Source organism: Dermacentor albipictus, chromosome 9 (assembly GCF_038994185.2).
Source record: "Dermacentor albipictus isolate Rhodes 1998 colony chromosome 9, USDA_Dalb.pri_finalv2, whole genome shotgun sequence".
Classification (NCBI taxonomy): domain Eukaryota; kingdom Metazoa; phylum Arthropoda; class Arachnida; order Ixodida; family Ixodidae; genus Dermacentor; species Dermacentor albipictus.
Genome location: NC_091829.1, coordinates 132,798,086 through 132,816,902, shown reverse-complemented (window position 1 = coordinate 132,816,902; position 18,817 = coordinate 132,798,086). Strand labels below are relative to the sequence as shown.

At 45.5% G+C, this 18,817-nt stretch overlaps 1 protein-coding gene across 14 annotated transcripts in view; it reads right to left on the bottom strand.

The window, feature by feature from the left end:
• LOC135915563 (receptor-type tyrosine-protein phosphatase kappa-like) overlaps nt 1-18,817 on the bottom strand; it is a 682,443-nt gene that overhangs the window by 125,327 nt on the left and 538,299 nt on the right. For all 14 annotated transcript variants that reach the window (XR_011508500.1, XM_065448678.2, XM_065448676.2 and 11 more), the window contains one exon: nt 11,904-12,032. Coding sequence is in view for 13 of the 14 variants with exons in the window: in XM_065448678.2 (XP_065304750.2) it covers nt 11,904-12,032 (129 nt within the window). In the remaining variant the exon portion in view is untranslated. The remainder of the gene's footprint in view (nt 1-11,903; nt 12,033-18,817) is intronic.

Sequence of the window (18,817 nt, the reverse complement as noted above, 5' to 3'; positions counted from 1 at the left end):
TGTTTCTTTTTTGTACGAGGTAAATCGTCGTATCAGAGGATGATTTTTACCACTCTGAAACATCCCAAGGCGGTGCGCACGCCCGATTGACAGGTTGCGTGGGCCCAACTTAGATTCACACAGTGAAAAAACAGATTCCTATAGTTCAAGAATGTTGCGCTCAAGATCTGCATTCTTTCCGGATTGTCGCTTTCATTGACGCCACAGAAAACCAAATTGCAACGCCTACCCTAGTTTTCCTGATTGCCGACTTTGGCCGACAAAGAGTTAATCAATTGACGCTGGTCATCACATTGGTTCTTGCACTCAGTAACGGTTGTACAAAGCCGATCGAAGTTAGATAACTTTGTTTCCCAGTGATGTAATGCTTCTGCTAAGGTCATTTATGGCGTGTTTATTCTGTCTGTGTTACTTCGATAGCCGGAAGTTTCGTCTTAATCTCTTCCTGGCTGCGAAGCAGTGGCTGCAGTTTTTCTTGAGTTGTGGATCCCGGGATAATGTCGACTGTATGCCATATAAGTATGAACACAACTTGATACGAGCTTCACACTCCGCGCCAGCTAACTATTACAATAGAATGTACCAAGAGTCAGGTATAAAAAACCGACGCATTTGACCTGCAGATCAACTTTCTACGATGGCTGCGTGTATTCGTCGTGATCGTTGCGCTTGAGTGTCACCTGTTTCGCTGGGAACAAGCTCATTTAAGTATTATGACTGGTCCTTGTACCACCGCTGTTCTTCACCGTAAGTATAATGTGACAATATTGTGCAGGGATACAATGGCGATAGACAACATAAGATGCCCGAAAACACGGTCCATAACGTTGAAACGTGTCACGAGCACTGAAGAACCCATACAACAGTCGTACGAATCTGTATAAGCCGTTGGATGACACAAACTCTCAGGATTTGGTATATTTTGCCTGTAGCGTGGCGAGGGGTCTAGTGCAAAAGATATCACTGGGCGCGGCGGCATCACCACGATGTGGGTCGCATCTAATCCCTTCCTGTATTTGGTACAGATCTTTGGCCTGCTGATCACTGCCAACAACACGCGCGTGGAACCGGCGAACGTCGTAGCGGCGCATGAGCGGAATTTCCATCACCACGAAGCACCGGATAATCTACAAGCACCATCATGAGTTGCAGCGGTGGCGTAGAGGTAGAACACCCGCCTCGCGTGCAAGAGGTCCGTGGTTCGAATCCCGGTGCCGGCAATTTTCCACCGGATTTTAAAAAAAAAAATCCGCGTGTTGACAAAATTGCATAAACAGGCCTGGAGTGTGGCCTGATCCCGGTGACCAGAACCGGTAACGCACTCCCTCACCAGAGCAGGATTGGCCACCCTGGTGCAGTAAAATCTGCATCGTCTGACCGCAAATCTGCAAGTCTGACCGCCACAGCCTCCTATATGAACAACACAATCAAACCCCGACCCTCAGTCACCAGCAGCTACGAAGCAACTGACCACGGCGGCGGTCAGACCAGCGACGCTGCAGAGGGTGCTAAGAATCACTGGCTCCGGACAGGCCGCCATTGGAATATGAACCTGGCAACGTTTAACGCTAGAACGTTATCTAGTGAGGCGAGTTTAGCAGTGCTATTGGAGGAATTAGAGGGCAGTAAATGGGATATAATAGGGCTCAGCGAGGTTAGGAGGCCAAAAGAAGCATATACAGTGCTAAGAAGCGGGCACGTCCTGTGCTACCGGGGCTTAGCAGAGAGAAGGGAACTAGGCGTCGGATCGCTGATTAATAAGAATATAGCTGGTAACATACAGGAATTCTATAGCATTAACGAGAGGGTGGCAGGTCTTGTTGTGAAACTTAATAAGAGGTACAAAATGAAGATTGTACAGGTCTACGCCCCTACATCCAGTCATGATGACCAGGAAGTCGAGAGCTTCTATGAAGACGTGGAATCGGCGATGGGTAGAGTGAAAACCAAATACACAATACTAATGGGTGACTTTAATGCCAAGGTAGGCAAAAAGGAGGCTTGAGACAAGGCAGTGGGGGAATATGGCGTAGGCACTAGGAATATCAGGGGGGAGTTAATGGTAGAGTTTGCGGAACAGAATAATATGAGGATAATGAATACCTTCTTCCGCAAACGGGATAGCCGAAAGTGGACGTGGAGGGGCCCGAACGGTGAGACTAGAAATGAAATAGACTTCATACTCTGCGCTAACCCTGGCATCATACAATATGTGGACGTGCTCGCCAAGGTGCGCTGCAGTGACCACAGGATGGTAAGAACTCGAATTAGCCTAGACCTGAGAAGGGAACGGAAGAAACTGGCACATAAGAAGCGGATCAATGAGTTAGCGGTAAGAGGGAAAATAGAGCAATTCCAGATCAAGCTACAGAACAGGTATTCGGCTTTAACTCAATAAGAGGACCTTAGTGTTGAAGCAATGAACGACAATCTTGTGGACATCATTAAGGAGTGTGCAATGGAAGTCGGTGGTAACGCCGGTAGGCAGGATACCAGTAAACTATCGCAGGAAACGAAAGATCTCATCAAGAAACGCCAATGTATGAAAGCCTCTAACCCTACAGCTAGAATAGAACTGGCAGAACTTTCGAAGTTAATCAACAAGCGCAAGACAGCTGACATAAGGAAGTATAATATGGATAGAATTGAACATGCTCTCAGGAACGTAGGAAGCCTAAAAACAGTGAAGAAGAAACTAGGAATTGGCAAGAATCAGATGTATGCGTTAAGAGACAAAGCCGGCAATATCATTACTAATATGGATGAGATAGTACAAGTGGCTGAGGAGTTCTATAGAGATTTGTACAGCACCAGTGCCACCCACGACGATAATGGAAGAGAAAGTAGTCTAGAGGAATTCGAAATCCCACAGGTAACGCTGGAAGAAGTAAAGAAAGCCTTGGGAGATATGCAAAGGGGGAAGGCAGCTGGGGAGGATCAGGTAACAGCAGAGTTGTTGAAGGATGGTGGGCAGATTCTTCTAGAGAAACTGGCCACCCTGTATACGCAATGCCTCATAACCTCGAGCGTACCGGAATCTTGGAAGAACGCTAACATAATCCTAATCCATAAGAAAGGGGACGCCAAAGACTTGAAAAATTATAGACCAATCAGCTTACTGTCCGTTGCCTACAAACTATTTACTAAGGTAATCGCAAATAGAATCAGGAACACCTTAGACTTCTGTCAAGCAAAGGACCAGGCAGGATTCCGTAAAGGCTACTCAACAATAGATCATATTCACACTATCAATCAGGTGATAGAAAAATGTGCGGAATATAACCAACCCTTATATATAGCTTTCATTGATTACGAGAAAGCATTTGATTCTGTCGAAACCTCAGCAGTCATGGAGGCATTACGGAATCAGGGTGTAGACGAGCCATATGTAAAATTACTGAAAAATATCTATAGCGGCTCCACAGCCACCGTAGTCCTCCATAAAGAAAGCAACAAAATCCCAATAATGAAAGGCGTCAGGCAGGGAGATACGATCTCTCCAATGCTATTCACAGCGTGTTTACAGGAGGTATTCAGAGACCTGGATTGGGAAGAAATGGGGATAAAAGTAATGGAGAATACCTTAGTAACTTGCGATTCGCTGATGATATTGCCTTGCTTAGTAACTCAGTGGACCAACAGCAATGCATGCTCACTGACCTGGAGAGGCAAAGTAGAAGAGTGGGTCTAAAAATTAATCTGCAGAAAACTAAAGTAATGTTTAACAGTCTCGGAAGAGAACAGCAGTTTACAATAGGCAGCGAGGCACTGGAAGTCGTAAGGTAATACATCTACTTAGGGCAGGTAGCGACCGCGAATCCGGATCATGAGACTGAAATAATCAGAAGAGTAAGAATGGGCTGGGGCGCGTTTGGCAGACATTCTCAGATCATGAACAGCAGCTTGCCATTATCCCTCAAGAGAGAAGTGTATAACAGCTGTGTCTTACCAGTACTCACGTACGGGGCAGAAACCTGGAGGTTTACGAAAAGGGTTCTACTTAAATTGAGGACGACGCAACCAGCTATGGAAAGAAGGATGATGGGTGTAACGTTAAGGCATAAGAAAAGAGCAGATTCGGTGAGGGAACAAAGGCGAGTTAATGACATCTTAGTTAAAATCAAGAAAAAGAAATGGGCATGGGCAGGACATGTAATGAGGAGGGAAGATAACCGGTGGTCATTAAGGGTTACGGACTGGATTCCAAGGGAAGGGAAGCGTAGCAGGGAACGGCAGAAAGTTAGGTGGGCGGATGTGATTAAGAAGTTTGCAGGGACGGCATGGCCACAATTAGTACATGACCGGGGTTGTTGGAGAAATATGGGAGAGGCCTTTGCCCTGCAGTGGGCGTAACCAGGCTGATGATGATGATGATGACCATCATGGGCAAGGCTACCCTCTCACCCAATGGAGACGTTACAGCACTACCACGTGACCGGAGCGTGGTTGACGACATGGACGGATACCGCTATAAAAGGCTTTCCAGCGGACTTGCCTGGCTCTGGGCACGGCGGCATCACCACGATGTGGGTCGCATCTAATCCCTTCCTGTATTTGGTACAGGTAAGCAAACGATACGGAAAGTGCTTTCGTTCTGACGATCCATTTTGGTGGTGTTGCCGTGCCCACGGTTGTTCGGCTCCGGAATATGTTGCGCATTGTTCGATACTGCTTCATGTGTTCGATGGTTACTACTGCTTTGTGGCGACATCGAAACTAACCCCGGCCCTGACCTCGCACAAATAGCAAAACAACTTAGTGAGATTGCAATCGACATTAGGGAAATTAAAGAAAAACGCCTTACTGATATTGACAAAAAATTAGATTCCTTGGCGAGTCTAGAAATTAAGGTTACGTCGTGCCAGGAGCAAATTGCTTACCTTGAAGCAAGAATTGATGACCTGGAGAAGCGAAGCAGAAGGTCTAATATCATTGTTTACGGACTGCCTCAAGGTGAAGAAGAGAAAACCGAATCGCTAGAGGGCGCAGTGAACAATGAGATAATAAAAGGTATTCTTGAGCTAGAACCAGTGGCTACAGAACGTATTCATAGGTTGGGACGGCCATCGCCTGTCAAGGTCAGGCCTGTTATTCTCAAGCTCCTAGATTCAAGAGACAAAATTACAATTCTAAAGCGGGGACGCAAACTGAAAGGCACTAATTACTCTATTGGCGAGGATTTTCCGCTAAGAGTGCGGGAAATCAGAAGAAAGCTATGGCAAAGCTGCAAAATGAATCGAGAGAACGGCGAGAAACCCTCGCTGGTATACGATAAGCTATATATCAATAAAAAGGCATACGTTTGGGACGAAAACAAAAATGATAAAGTACCTGTTCAAAAAAACGGAAGCAAAAAGCGACGCACGGCGGCAAGCGAAACCCGACGGCCAAATACTCGAAGCCAAGTGCCATTGCCGCAGACATAACTGAGCAATGCGACCAGATCCCTCGTCTGGAAAGCACATCCAAAGTAAAAATCGCTAGGTCCTTCAAAAAAGCCGGCGATGTAACCAAACGGAAAGGACGGAGGCTACTTAACATTAACGCGCCCAGTGTCACTAATAAAATAGATAAGTTAGAAACCATACTTATGCAGCATGATCCTCACATCGCGGTGATAACAGAGACGTGGCTGAGAAAGGAAATTAGTGACGATGAAATCTTTCCCTCATGTTACAACGTATATCGAAAAGATAGAACTACTAGAGGTGGGGGAGTAGCTATCCTTGTTAAACCCGAAGTAGAAGCTACGATTACAACTGATGTTGGCATTCCTGAATGCTTGTGCGTACAGTTACGCTGTTGGGGACATAGCTTCATCTTATATGCATGTTACAGGTCACCGGACGCGTGCCCGGAGTATTTAACTGTGCTCAAAGAACATATGTCACAGTATCATAATAACAAAATTTTCGTGATCGGTGACCTTAATTTGCCAAGTGTGGACTGGGAGGGATTGTCCTTTTCCCAGGCCAGTAAAAACGCCAACATCATTTTTGATATCATGCTCGCTCACGACCTAACTCAAATAATCAAACAACCCACACGCGTACAAGGACATGCAAGCTCGGTTCTAGATTTGGTATTTGTAAATAGGGCTTTTTCACAACATACCATTCTAGTGGAACAAGGGCTGTCCGATCATGAACTTGTAAGCGTGTGAATTCCTCTTTTTAAATGCAGTAGCTACCAAAAATCTCCCGTTCGGTATTTCAAGGACTATTCCCGAGCTGACGATGCTCGTGTGCTTGAATACATGGAAACCGTACTTGCTGACTTTGATGACGGCGCCCCAAACACGGGCGCTCTTTGGGACAAATTTGTTGAAACGTGTCATTATTGTATGAGCAAGTTTAAACCCAGCAAACGCAAACAAACACATAGGCGTACACCCTGGATGACTCGCGAAATCATTAAATTGAAGAGAAAAGTTAAACGGCTAAGAAAGCAGAATGCGCAGTGCAGTGTTATCGGCGATCACCAAAGAATCCTTGCACAAGCGATGCATCACGCAAAGGACTACTACTTTAAAACTGTAATGCCCAATTTTATAAAGAATGATCCTTACAAGTTCTGGAATGATCTTAGTGAAACCAAGAAAGCAGTTTCAAAGATATCAGTTGACGGTAGCATAGTCACAAATTATGAAGATATAGCAAATCATTTTAATGCCTATTTTCATAGCGTGTTTTCAGTATCCGGACCATGTACACTTACCGCGATGTCATTTCAACCATACGAAGTCAATTTTATTTCATATCCTGGTTTGGTTTCTATGCTTTTAAACTTAAACACGAAAAAATGTTGCGGTCCTGACGATCTTCCAGATGTGTTTCTTCGACGATATGCCGAATGCGTTGCCAAGTTCCTTTTTATTATTTTTAATAGTTCCTTGTCAACAGCAACCTTGCCGCGTGACTGGAAGACGGCCCGAGTAATCCCTATCTTCAAAAAAGGCGACAGATTATTACTATCTAACTACAGACCGATATCTTTAACTTCCTCATGTTGTAAACTTATAGAATTTATTATAGCCACTCAAATTACAGAATTCCTTGACAAACACTCCATATTAACAAGTTTTCAGCACGGCTTTAGAAAGAAGTATTCGACAGCGACGCAACTCGTCACTGTTACGCATGAGTTTGCCAAAGGTCTTGATAATAATATTCAGATAGACATAATTTTTTTAGATTTCTGTAAGCCCTTTGATAAAGTTCCTCATGACAAACTAATCTATAAACTAAACAACATTGGTCTTCCGAAGGTGTTAGTCGCTTGGGTGGCTGAATATTTGAGAAATCGGGTGCAGTTTGTCACAGTCGAGGATCAAAATTCGCGTCTTCTACCAGTCACGTCGGGTGTGCCCCAAGGCAGTGTGCTAGGGCCCTTGCTATTTTTGTGCTATATAAATGATATCGTAGATATAATTGATCCAACGGTTCAAATTCGATTGTTCGCAGATGACTGTATATTATTCCGAGAGGTTTGCAGCATACATGATCAAAAAGAACTAAACAAAAATCTAGATTACGTATACCAATGGTGCAACCAGTGGGGCATGGTCATAAATGCACAAAAAAGTTTCCATTTCTATAACTAAAAAAAAATCCACTTTTCAGTATACTTACTCCCTAGGTTCATCTACAGTTAATCATGTCGATAACTACAAATATTTAGGTGTAACGTTCACTGCTAACCTCTCCTGGAATTCACACGTTGATAACATTTGTTCCTCTGCTTTCAGAAAGTTGTGTTTCCTAAGACACAAGCTTCGTAATTCACCACCAAATGTAAAACTACTATGCTATCAATCGTACATCAGACCAAAGCTAGAATATGCAAGCATAGTATGGGACCCCTACACAAAACATAACATTGATAAACTCGAAAGAATTCAAAGAAAGGCTGTTCGATTTATCTTTTCTAAATTTCGTCGTGTAGACTCTCCGTCGGAACTAATGACAACCAATAACATACCCCTCCTTCAGTACAGAAGAAGGCAATTTCACTTTGGCTTCCTGAATTCTCTCCTTAACCAGCAATTCGCTATTGATCCTTCCTTGTATTTATCCCCCCCTATCCACAAGACATACACGACATCAACAACCAAGGTCTTTAACGCCATATTTCGCAAAAACAGACGCTTATAAATTTTCCTTTTTTCCCGCGCACACTGTCTCAATGGAATTCTCTACCAGAGCGCGATCGTCTTGCCATCGCGTAGCATTGTATACATTTAGCCATTGTGTTTTTCCTATTGTGTTTTTGCATTGTGTTTTTGCTATTTTTGCTAGTTATTTGTATCTGGATGTAAAACATAATGTATGTGCACCCATATAGTCAATGTGATTTGTTAAATATGCCCGTGCTGCTTGGACCACGTTATGTGGTCTGCAGTATGTATAAATAAATAAATAAATAAATAAATAAATAAATAAATAAATATCTAGCCACCTGTATACAGTCAAGGGCGACATTTAGGCGAAATTGTGGGTACAAGTCGAGTTTCGTTATGCTGTCAAGACGACAATAGCCTACTGAAGCGTGTTCACCCGTCTTCATTCTCTAGTACAACAACTGAAAAATATGGACTGTAGTTTTTTAACAAAGAAAGTTGGGCTAGTTGGTGTTGATGAATTCGCTGTGACAGAGTTACTAGCGCGATGGAGACTACGGAAAAAAAGTGGGACAAGACAATTGACAAGCTTTAGACTTCAAATGACTATTTTTATTCAGAAAAAAAGACATGCAGCGGCTCAGATAAATGAGCAGAGAGACGCACGAACGAATCTGCCACGTACGGGACAACCAAATGAGCAACAAAGCCGATAAGCGCCCACAAGCCAATACAACCCACACACCAGTTTCTTCTCGAGGGACAACACTTCTTTAACAGTGAGTTCCAGTGATGGAGTGCTTACGCATTCATCCGTAGCTTTTGTAATGCAAAACGCCTCGCATATTTTCCTGACTACCTGGCTGAGCACTTGCGAGCAGAGCAACGGTGAGGACGACTACTACCACCGTGAGACCTGAAGTGGTACCGTATATTCACAGGGTCACTGACAACCTACGGAAGGTGGCAGGCAGGTTTAGACTCCCCTTGTCTTTTCAGCCCCTTTAAAGCTGGCGCGGCTCTGCCCTCGCACCTCCAGTGATCCTAAAGGAAGGCGAGGCTGTGGCAAGAACCATACCAAGCCTTATGAAAAATGCAATCTAGGAGTTGTGTACGAAATCCCTCTGGCGTGTGGGAAGCCCTACATAGGGCCTAAAAGATCGATCCAGGGAACATGAAGAAAAGTTAACGAAAGATGAGTTGGCGCAGTTGCCTGCGCACTGCAATGCCTGCCCCAATGCACCAATTTTCAAGGAGATAAAGATTCTGGAGAGAAGCCAGAACCAGACTGCACGCGAACTGATGGAGGCATATCACATAAAAAAGAAAGGCCAAGACTGTGTTAGTGACACGTTCATTAGGTTGTTTCGATCGGAGATAGATGTTTGTGATGATTCGTTGCCACGCTAAGCTGATGAGTGTTCTTGTGTGCTGCGTTCTGCGCATGTTCTATTTGTCTATATATTGCCACGCGTTGCCGTGATTAAACCAGCTGAAAGTTACCGCCCGTGTCACTTTTGTGTTCTCTTCCGCCGTCCCCATCTTTATTCGCAGTCAATGTGATATGCAGTCAACACCAACTAGGCCAAACTGAAGTTCTTCAAGAAGCGGTTGAACTCAAAGTGGACGGATGCATCAACCCATCAGCAGCCGAGATAAGCAACAGACGTTGAGGTTACTGGTAGAAAAAATGCAGGCAAGGGATTCATACGACCAGATCACGTACCGGCATAGGCAGCGCTACCAGGTGGATAGAGAAGGTTAAAGAGATGCATGCAAGAATGCTAGCAGGGGGGGGGGGGGGGGAGCATTGATAGTGTACTTGAGTAACTCATAAAAAAGTCCCTGCCCCGTTTCAAAGGGGATGGCAATATATAATCATCATCGCCATTACCACCACTGCGGCGGCGGCCACGCCTGCCGTGCGGGTAAAGAAAAAGAAAAGAGCTTGAAAACTCGCCTTCGTGCTTAGCGTTCGCCGCCCCCTTTACTCGGTTAATATTGCGGTTGCATAAGCTGCAACTGCCGGTAAGCGGCAACTGCCGCATACCAAGCAGCGAGTGACTTACCTACATTTTAATATGAAAAAGAACCCACCTGGCAAATATTTTTTATTTGTGTTCGGCTGGTGCTACGAAAAGCCCACGCATGTTTACGGCACACGATGAGCGACGACGGCCACAGCGAGGTCAATATGCAGAACAGCGTCGTGCATAGCCTAGGTAGGACGCAGCACTTCCTGGCCAAAGCATGTCATGCACAGTAAGAACGCCTGAAGGGCAGGGCGAATACAATTAGTGACGAAAGGCACAGCAACGTCAATATGCACAACGGCTTCGTACTCAGGTTCGGCAGGACCCAGTTCAAGGCTGCGTCACATTGGTCTGTCGGATCAGGTGATACCACAGCTCCACTGGGCCGCACCCTTCACAGCGTGGATTGGAGCCCATTTTTGTGCATGTGGACGCATGCCCGCGAATATGCTGTGTCCAACGTCACAGCTTACGCAGCGTAGTCTGGTGTCTCAGTGATTGGATGAGTGTTGGTAGGCGGCGCATCCAGCACTGGTGAGTCGCCCTCGGCAGCTATTTATTTTGTTTATTTATTAATACTGCAATACCTGACAGGATATTATAGGAGTGGGAAGAAAAATAACAAAGAGTACAGATTGCTAACAAGACAAAAGAAATGATCAAAAAATAAGAAATGGAAGAAAATCCTGAACAGTAAAAACTAACAGGAAAGGGCACACATCAGCCACTGATTTCGGAATAAGAACTGCTAGCAGCAGACGCAGTAAAAGCGTACACTAAAAAGAACAGCGATCAGCATACACATGAAAAACATACAATCCGTGAGCAACGCTTTTTTTTCTGCAACGGCGAAACTTGCTGATCAAAATCTTGCATGTCAAAATCTTTGACGTTTAAAGTACCGACAGGGATTCGGAATGTAATGGCGACGTGTGTCTTGCAATGTCCTCCTTCAGTTGTGCCAGAAAGGGTGCTAGGTTCGAAGGCTGGCATAAGGTGATTGGTCGGGATTTTTTTGCTGTAGCGTCTAATTTTTACTCTCTGAACGTTGACAACATTCTGGTCCTTCAACCCTTCCGGGAACTCAATTTCGCTGAGGTCTGTGAAGCCTACCTGTGAGGTTACTTCCCGAACGGTATTCACAGAACAGTGCGGCGAGATGGCGATGGTAAGTTCACCAAACACTTTGAGGCAGCAGAGTTTCTCCTGTTTCCTTTCGTAGATTTCAAGAAGCAGGCCCTGCTTGCGAGTTCTGTTGCTTTTTAACCTGGTTCGATGTGATCATTCGGAGATTTTAGCACAAGGAAGGGTGTGAATACTCTTCCTGTCTTGTCTCCTTGTTCCTTGTGTATAGCATAGAATCGAGGAAAGTTGTCTTTCTTTTCATTGGGAAAAATAAGCTTGCTTCATAGCGCCCTATTTTAAGAGGAGATCCGTGAGTGGTTGGAAAGAACTAGCCATATCATTATCAGCAATGTTCGGCAGTAACATCAGGCGCCCACCTCGGAGCCCAACAAGGGGACGCCGCAGGACTTGTAAAAGAACGAATTCTGCGGAAGTCAGGTATACTTGATTGCTATAAACTAATACAGCCGTAATATGTAACCGTACCTCCGTGCCTTTAGACTCCACTTCAACTTGGGACATTAAAGCTCCCAAGGAAATCTATTATATTCAATCCATGAGACAGCTCAGGTCCACACATAACTAGGTTGCTCCAGTGGGCAAGAGCATGTGACTCGGGCGTGTACCTTGGCTGTGTTCCTGAGCTTGAACCTCCGCTGGAGAACTCCACCGGTGACGACATCGGTGGAGACGTGATCTACGCGCAAGTGCCGGTGGTGCATGCTCCCAGTATGTGGCCAGAACACCGGGCACGTCTGCATTGGGAACGCACACAAAATACATTGGTCACTGTAAAAAAAAAACAGAGGCGCTAAGCCCGGCGTCCGCTAAAAGAAACTTGCGAACGCCTTCACCAGAATTGTTAGGCTGATGGAAGCCATAGTTCAGAGACGTTACCGAGCCGTCAAAGCTTGGACGAAAACCCGTCTGGTCGGGATTATTCACAGTCAACGGAGCCAAGTTGGTGTTGGGCTAGTTGGGAACACATCTAAGAAAGCTCAGACAGCGCAAATAGGCCCACTGGCAAGCAGGTACGCACCCCAATACGCAGACACGCGATATGTCCCCAATGCGCAGCCCTGCGTATGGCGGACGCATCTAGTGCGTCTTTTGGTGTGCGGTCGGGAGTGTGCCTATTTGCGCTTTATTAATTATCTATGAGAAGAAGACTTGAAGACTGACAAAGAATCTTAAGAACAAGTTAAGTACCGCACAAAGAGCGATGGAAAGAAGATTGCTAAGCATAAACTTACGACAGAAAGAGAGCTGTTTGAATCAGAGGGAAAACGGGTATAGGCGATATTCTAATTGACATCAAGAGAAAAAAATGGCCGTTTCCCCGGGGTTCTACAAGGAAACAAAAGCTCAAGAAAGTGGACGGAAAAATAAAAAAGGTAGCTGTAACGAGCGCTTCAGCAATTTCCGGATATTCGTTGAGAACAGGTAGCAAGTGTGGGTTTGTTCACCGGCTGCCTTCGCCCAAAATAGATCACATTCTAGTGACGCCTGCGGCGGAAAGCATGTTCCACATCCGCCGCCAAGGTCTGGGCTAACACTCCCAGGGTTCCACTAGGAAACATATATACCCAATAAAGTGGACGGGGAAACGGCGCCGCGGTAGGTCTATTGGTAGAGCATCACACGCGATTGCGAAAGTTGTGGGATCGTTCCACACCTGCGGCAAGTTCTTTTTTCATCCATTCTCATTATTTATCATCTCTTCATTCAATTTATTAAGCACACGTCATTTCCCCTATGTTGGCCTTGGTGTCAGTGCTTGTTGGCTTCTTATGACTAATGAATGAATGAATAAAGCCTTTATTTTAAGGAAGGGGACGGCTCTAGGCCGCTGATGGGGATTAGGAGGGAAGGGAATGTGGGTACCCAGACTGTAGGCTGAAACACTTCTTCATCTCAGTCTGGGATCTTCCGCTTTATGCAGGCTCAGGTGCATGTTTAGTTCCACCGCTCTCATGTGGGCTGATCGACCCCTTCTACACTACTCGAAACAGGCCACTTTGTTTGCCATATGTCGCAATGGCTTTCTGTGTATCAGGGTTAGTTTGTATTGCAATTCCTAATGTTCTAATGTCTCCGTGTAGCAGATGCTGAATGTTGGATCGCCCTTGCGAAAAAGCTGCACAGCTCCAAATGAGGTGTTGCAAGTCTGCTCTGCATGACTCCTGGCAATGTGTACATCGGGTGCAAGTCTTCGCATTCGTAGCTTGTCTGGGTTGGTGCCATTTCTCAAGTATGTGTGGTGTGTATGCAGCGTTGGCCATAACCTTATTCAAGAAAACCTCTTCCGTGCGGGTAAGCCCACCCTTGTCGTCAAACACATGTACTGGTGTAGCTTCTAATAATCTCCGTTTACTGTCTGCTTTTATTTTAGTGCGAATGTAATGCATCAGCCCACATGAAAATGGGCTCTGAATTTCTAGCTGGAAATGGTGTTTCCAGCCAGGTTTCCAACTGGAATCAGCCCTTCCAGCTAGAAATTTTCCAGAGCCAGCTGGAAATGGCACTTTCCAGCTTGAAGTGGGATCTACCTCAGCTGGTTTTTCAGCTGGAAGCAGCACTGCCAGCTGGAAGTTTTCCAGCTTCAGCTGGAAACGACTGGATACAGCATTTTTTAGCTGGAAACAGCGCTTCCAACTGGAAACAACTGGATGGAGCATTTTCCAGCCGGAAGTAGAATCTATCGACTGGAAAGTGGAGCTTCCCACTTGCATTAAGACATTTTTTGTATCTGCAACATGCCCATATTTAGCCCAAGGTGGTGCTTGTATAAGAACGAAGAGCTTTTACTCTTGCAGCAGCAAAAAAAAAAAAAATATTTTTTTTCGTTTGTGTTGTGACAACAATCGTAATTGCATGAACTGCATGGAAATGCTCGTCACTCCGGGTACCTTTGATCGCGATCGGGATCGATAGCAATCTAAAGTGTCCTGTGTGATCGAGTTGCCAAAAAAAATATATCTCCAGGAAAAACTGCCACTTTCATTGAACCTTGCTTGTAGCAAACAAAAGCGACGCGCTCTTGGTCGACACTGTGTTATCTTGCTACATTGTCGACGTCGTCTAGCGAGGAGCTTGCCCGATTGGTCTGATGAGCCGTTGCGCAATCGGCTAGTGTTTACAGCATAGCGATTCCTTCTCTAACAAAAAAGAGCCTTAACACGTGGCACCTTCAGCAGTTCAGGCTGCAATGACCGCTGCTCCTATTTTTTCCTGCCTGCACGACGCCGCTACAATCGCCGCCATATTTGTTGAATACTTAGGAGCTTTAGTCTCGTATCTTGTCTTGAACTGCTCTTTTGACACTAATAATAATATAATAGCGTGTTATTGCAATATCAGTATTTCTCAGAAAAGCTCGGGTTTTTATTCACAGCAAACAGCAGCATTACAAAGGCAGGCCGAATATAAAAAATGTCACGACGCCACGGGGCCCTAGTTTCGTACAGCACATGGCGGAAACTGTCACGGCGAGGCAATTTTGCGAGCCAACGAGTCTCTCTCGGGTGTGCGTATGTGATCAAGTTTTTGTGAGGAACCTGCATGATCTTGCGCATGAAGTAATTATTTTTGGACAGTTCCTACTCTGGACGGTGTTACAAGTACAGGCAAGCGGCTATCAACGGTTGTTATTGCTGTACTTGGTGGTGTTGTGATTCACCAGTGCGGATCGAAGAGCACCGTTTTCTCCAGCCCTGATTCTACAATTTGGAGGTAATTATTTCACTTGCTTATGTTTTGAGCGTAAGTTAATGTTTATTTTTATCCTGTATGTTGGCACGCTTGAGCATGATATCATAGGTCCCTGCTGTACGTGATGTTCGTATACAGGTTGATCATTTTTTTGTTTTGCGGAATTTGGTAGAAATGGCCTGTGGCAGATATAATTCTTGTCGCTGAGCGGAATTATTCGAAAAGGTGGACATTATTAGCATGCGAAATCGAAAGACATCTTCAAGTAATTAGCAAAAATTGACAAATTAACTTATTACCTTGCTGCACATATTGCAATGTACGAATTGTAGCCTGTGAGTTTGCAAGATGGATCCACCTTAAATGAATTTCCAGAATTACATCAGTTTCGATATATTATATTCTAAAGTGTGAGACGAATAAGTAGGCGTTCCAGTTACTTTTGTGCTCCAATACATAAAAGAGCGTTTTGTTAAAAAAGTAAGTAGACCAACAGTGCACTTTTACGACGAGTTTGATGACATATTTCTAACTGGTGTCATTCTGGAAAGTAAGTCCAAGTGGATACGCCTGGCAATCTCAATGGCTACAATTCGTAGATTGCGATATGTGCCGTAATGTAATAAATTAGGAAGTTCATTATTGAATTTTTTTAAATTAGTTCAATATGTGTTCCGATTTTTCGTGCACTAATCTCCTCCTCTGAAGGATCCAGCTCAAGGACTAAAATTACGGTATCTTCAACAGGCGATTTGTTAAAAATTGCATAAAACTTAAAATTATCACGCAGCATATGTGAAGTGCTTGCCAGTTTGCGTAAGCCCCTTTTGTCTCCAATAGCCCACTTGAATATATTGCCGTGCAGTGTTTGTGCCCAATGTTGCACATACGTACGTCTATTAAATACCAGTGGGTATATGTCAATCTGCCCAACGCAATAGAAGCACATTTATGGCGTGCTTTCACTGCAAGTGCGTGCTCGCAAACACGTTGCGTCGAATGGCAGGCATTTGAATTGGTGCAAAACAACAATAACATAAAAAGATTGGCCCTTAAGCTCCTGTGTTATTCAGCAGAGAAATGCTTCTTGGGAGGCTGTTGAGTTACATCACACGCCTAGCTCAAAATACAAATGAGCTCATTTGAATTCTGTTTGCACTATAGCCACAGTCAATGGCGCTAAACAATTTAACAATCATTGCATAGTGTCTGCAGCTCAAGTTGAGAGCCTCTTGAGAGCTCAGGTTGAGGCCTTGCGCCACATAAACTGTAGAAGGGTCTGTGATGAAGGTAAACTGTGGTACTGTCCAAAGGCTGTTGACACAATCCACGTGATTTTGGTAAAGGTCACTGTTTACTAGAACTGAGTGGATTAAAGTGATGATTGTTTTAAAGTTCACTCACTATGTCTAAATATTTTTTTCAGATGGGGTACAAGGAGAAGTGCAAGTGTATTCCACATCTTGAAGGAGATGCAAGATATGCTTCCGCAATCCTTGCTGCAAGTGTTCAAATAAATGGTTGCAAGTTTCAGCACCGTGCTGTTTCGGCTGCATGTATTTTCACCGGACCAGTTGGTCTTGCGGCCAGTCACATTAGGAACTAAATGTGACTTGCGACAGCAAGCTAAGATCCATGCGAGTTCTGGCCAGTTTGTATCCTGCTTGATGCGAGCTTACACCCTGGGATTTCACCTAAGCATGGCTCAACACCATGGTGTTGTCGCCAAGGCTCAACACCATGGCGACCAGTGCTGTGTGCCAGCCCGGTCTGTGGGTCTGTATACCCACAGTCCGGGCTGGAGATTCTAGCTGGAACCTCTTCCAGCTGAATTACAGCTGGCATTTCTTGCAGCTGGATCCAGCTGGCATTTCTTGCAGCTGGATCCAGCTGGAAGACCTTCCAGTTGGGACATATTCCAGCTGGATTATGGAACCGGAAATTTCACCCAGCTGGATTTTTTCCAGCTGCCTTCCCAGCTAGAAAAGTATCCAGCTGGGTGAAATTTCCAGTTCCATAATCCAGCTGGAAGTAAAAACATTTTCATCTGGGAGTGCTCTGCTAGGAGAGCCTGTCGCCAATATCTTTAGGTATGGGTTTTGGTCCGCGGGGTTTGGCGAGGAAATGGAGTGTGGGGAGCTGTACGTAATCAAGCCCACCCGCTTGCGCGGCAGCAGCGTGAGCGGCTGCGTTTCCCCCATCCGTGCCGGTGTGCCCCGGTGTCCATAGAATTTCAACATTTGTCCCATTGTCCTGTATTCTCTTGAGCTTTTTTCTGGTGTCGTTGGCCACCGCATCATCTGTCGTAGGCCCCGTTAATTCGGCCACTGCTTCGTACGAATCAGTAAGGATCCGATAATTATTCCGCACACTCTGCTCTACAATGTCTCCCATGTCAATGGGAATGGTGTTGACCGCTCCCCATATAGCTAAGAGCTCAGCGTGCAAGGTTGCACCCCCGGGAAGCTGACATGTGTGATAGCCATTGTGTTGGGGTGCAGATGTGCTAACCCAGGCCATGCTTGCTATGTCGTTTGTGATTGCAGCGTCCGTGTAGATGTCAGTGGTGCGCTGCGGCGTGCTTAATCCCAATCTCTGTTCAAATATTTTTCTAGCTTCCGCGTTTCGTCTGGCGATAGGGCGTTGTTGCCTCCGTACGCCCAGTGGTGCATCCCATGGTGGCGTTATGGTCGCTTCCGCGGGCTCTGGCTTCGCATGGACTTGTTTATCCCATGCCATGATCTGTTTTCCTTGGGTCGTGTTTTCCAACCGGGATCGCATTCGAATTCGTGCTTCACTGATTATGGCCCGTATGGGTGTAATCGCTACGAGCTTGAGCAGGTCCTCGTTCCTCGTGTGCTTTGGTAGCCCAGTGATCGTACGGAGGGTGGCCCTGTGTAACTTTTCGATGTCGCCGAGGTCTCGTTCAGAGAATTCGTACAAAGGTGCCCCGTAAAGAATCCTTCCAACCACGACCGCTTTTGCAAGCGTTTGGCACGCTTTCTGACGCGCTCCGCCATACTTGCTCGATATTCGTCTAACCATATGCAACAGCGGTCTCCATTTTTGCTTTAGTGTACGAATCCATAGCTGGGGGCTGTTGCAGCTAGCAATCTGTGCTCCAAGAATCCTAATTTGTCCACTTGCCGACGTAATATCGCTTTGGCCGATGTGTAAAGTGATCTGCTTGTTTACATTGGTTGCTTTCTTTCCGTCTACGCTGATCAATTCTGTCTTTTCTGGCGAGAGTTGCAGTCCGAGGTTATCTAAAGTGTTGCTAAGGCTCAGGATCGCTGCTTGCAGCTCAGTTTGCATGCTCTGTAGGTCGGAATAATCCGCCGCTTCCGTCCATATGGTTATATCGTCGGCGTAAATAGTAAAACGGGCTGAAGTGTCTCGCTCAAGACTTTCTGCCACAGGTCTCATGGCCAGATTGAATAGCATAGGTCCGAGGATGGAGCCCTGGGGCACTCCCCTATCCAAGTAATAGGTCTTCGGACTCCATCCCGGTGCCTTGCCATGGAGCTGAATTGGTCTGCTTTGGAGGAAGCTACGTATCCAATTGTATGTTCTTTGGCTAGGGTACCTGGTTGCCAGTTCCTGTAAGATGGCCTCTTGTTTCACGTTATCAAATGCTTTACGCATATCGACTGCAAGAATATAGTCAGGCATCTGTTTGCGAGACTTACGGTTGATCACTCTGCGGAGCAACCAGAGGCAGTCATGTGTGCCCATGTTCGGCCGAAAACCTGCCTGCGCAGGATGCAAACCCGGTTGGACATATTCGATGTAGTGCTGCATTCTTGTGTGTAGCATTCTTTCTATCGAT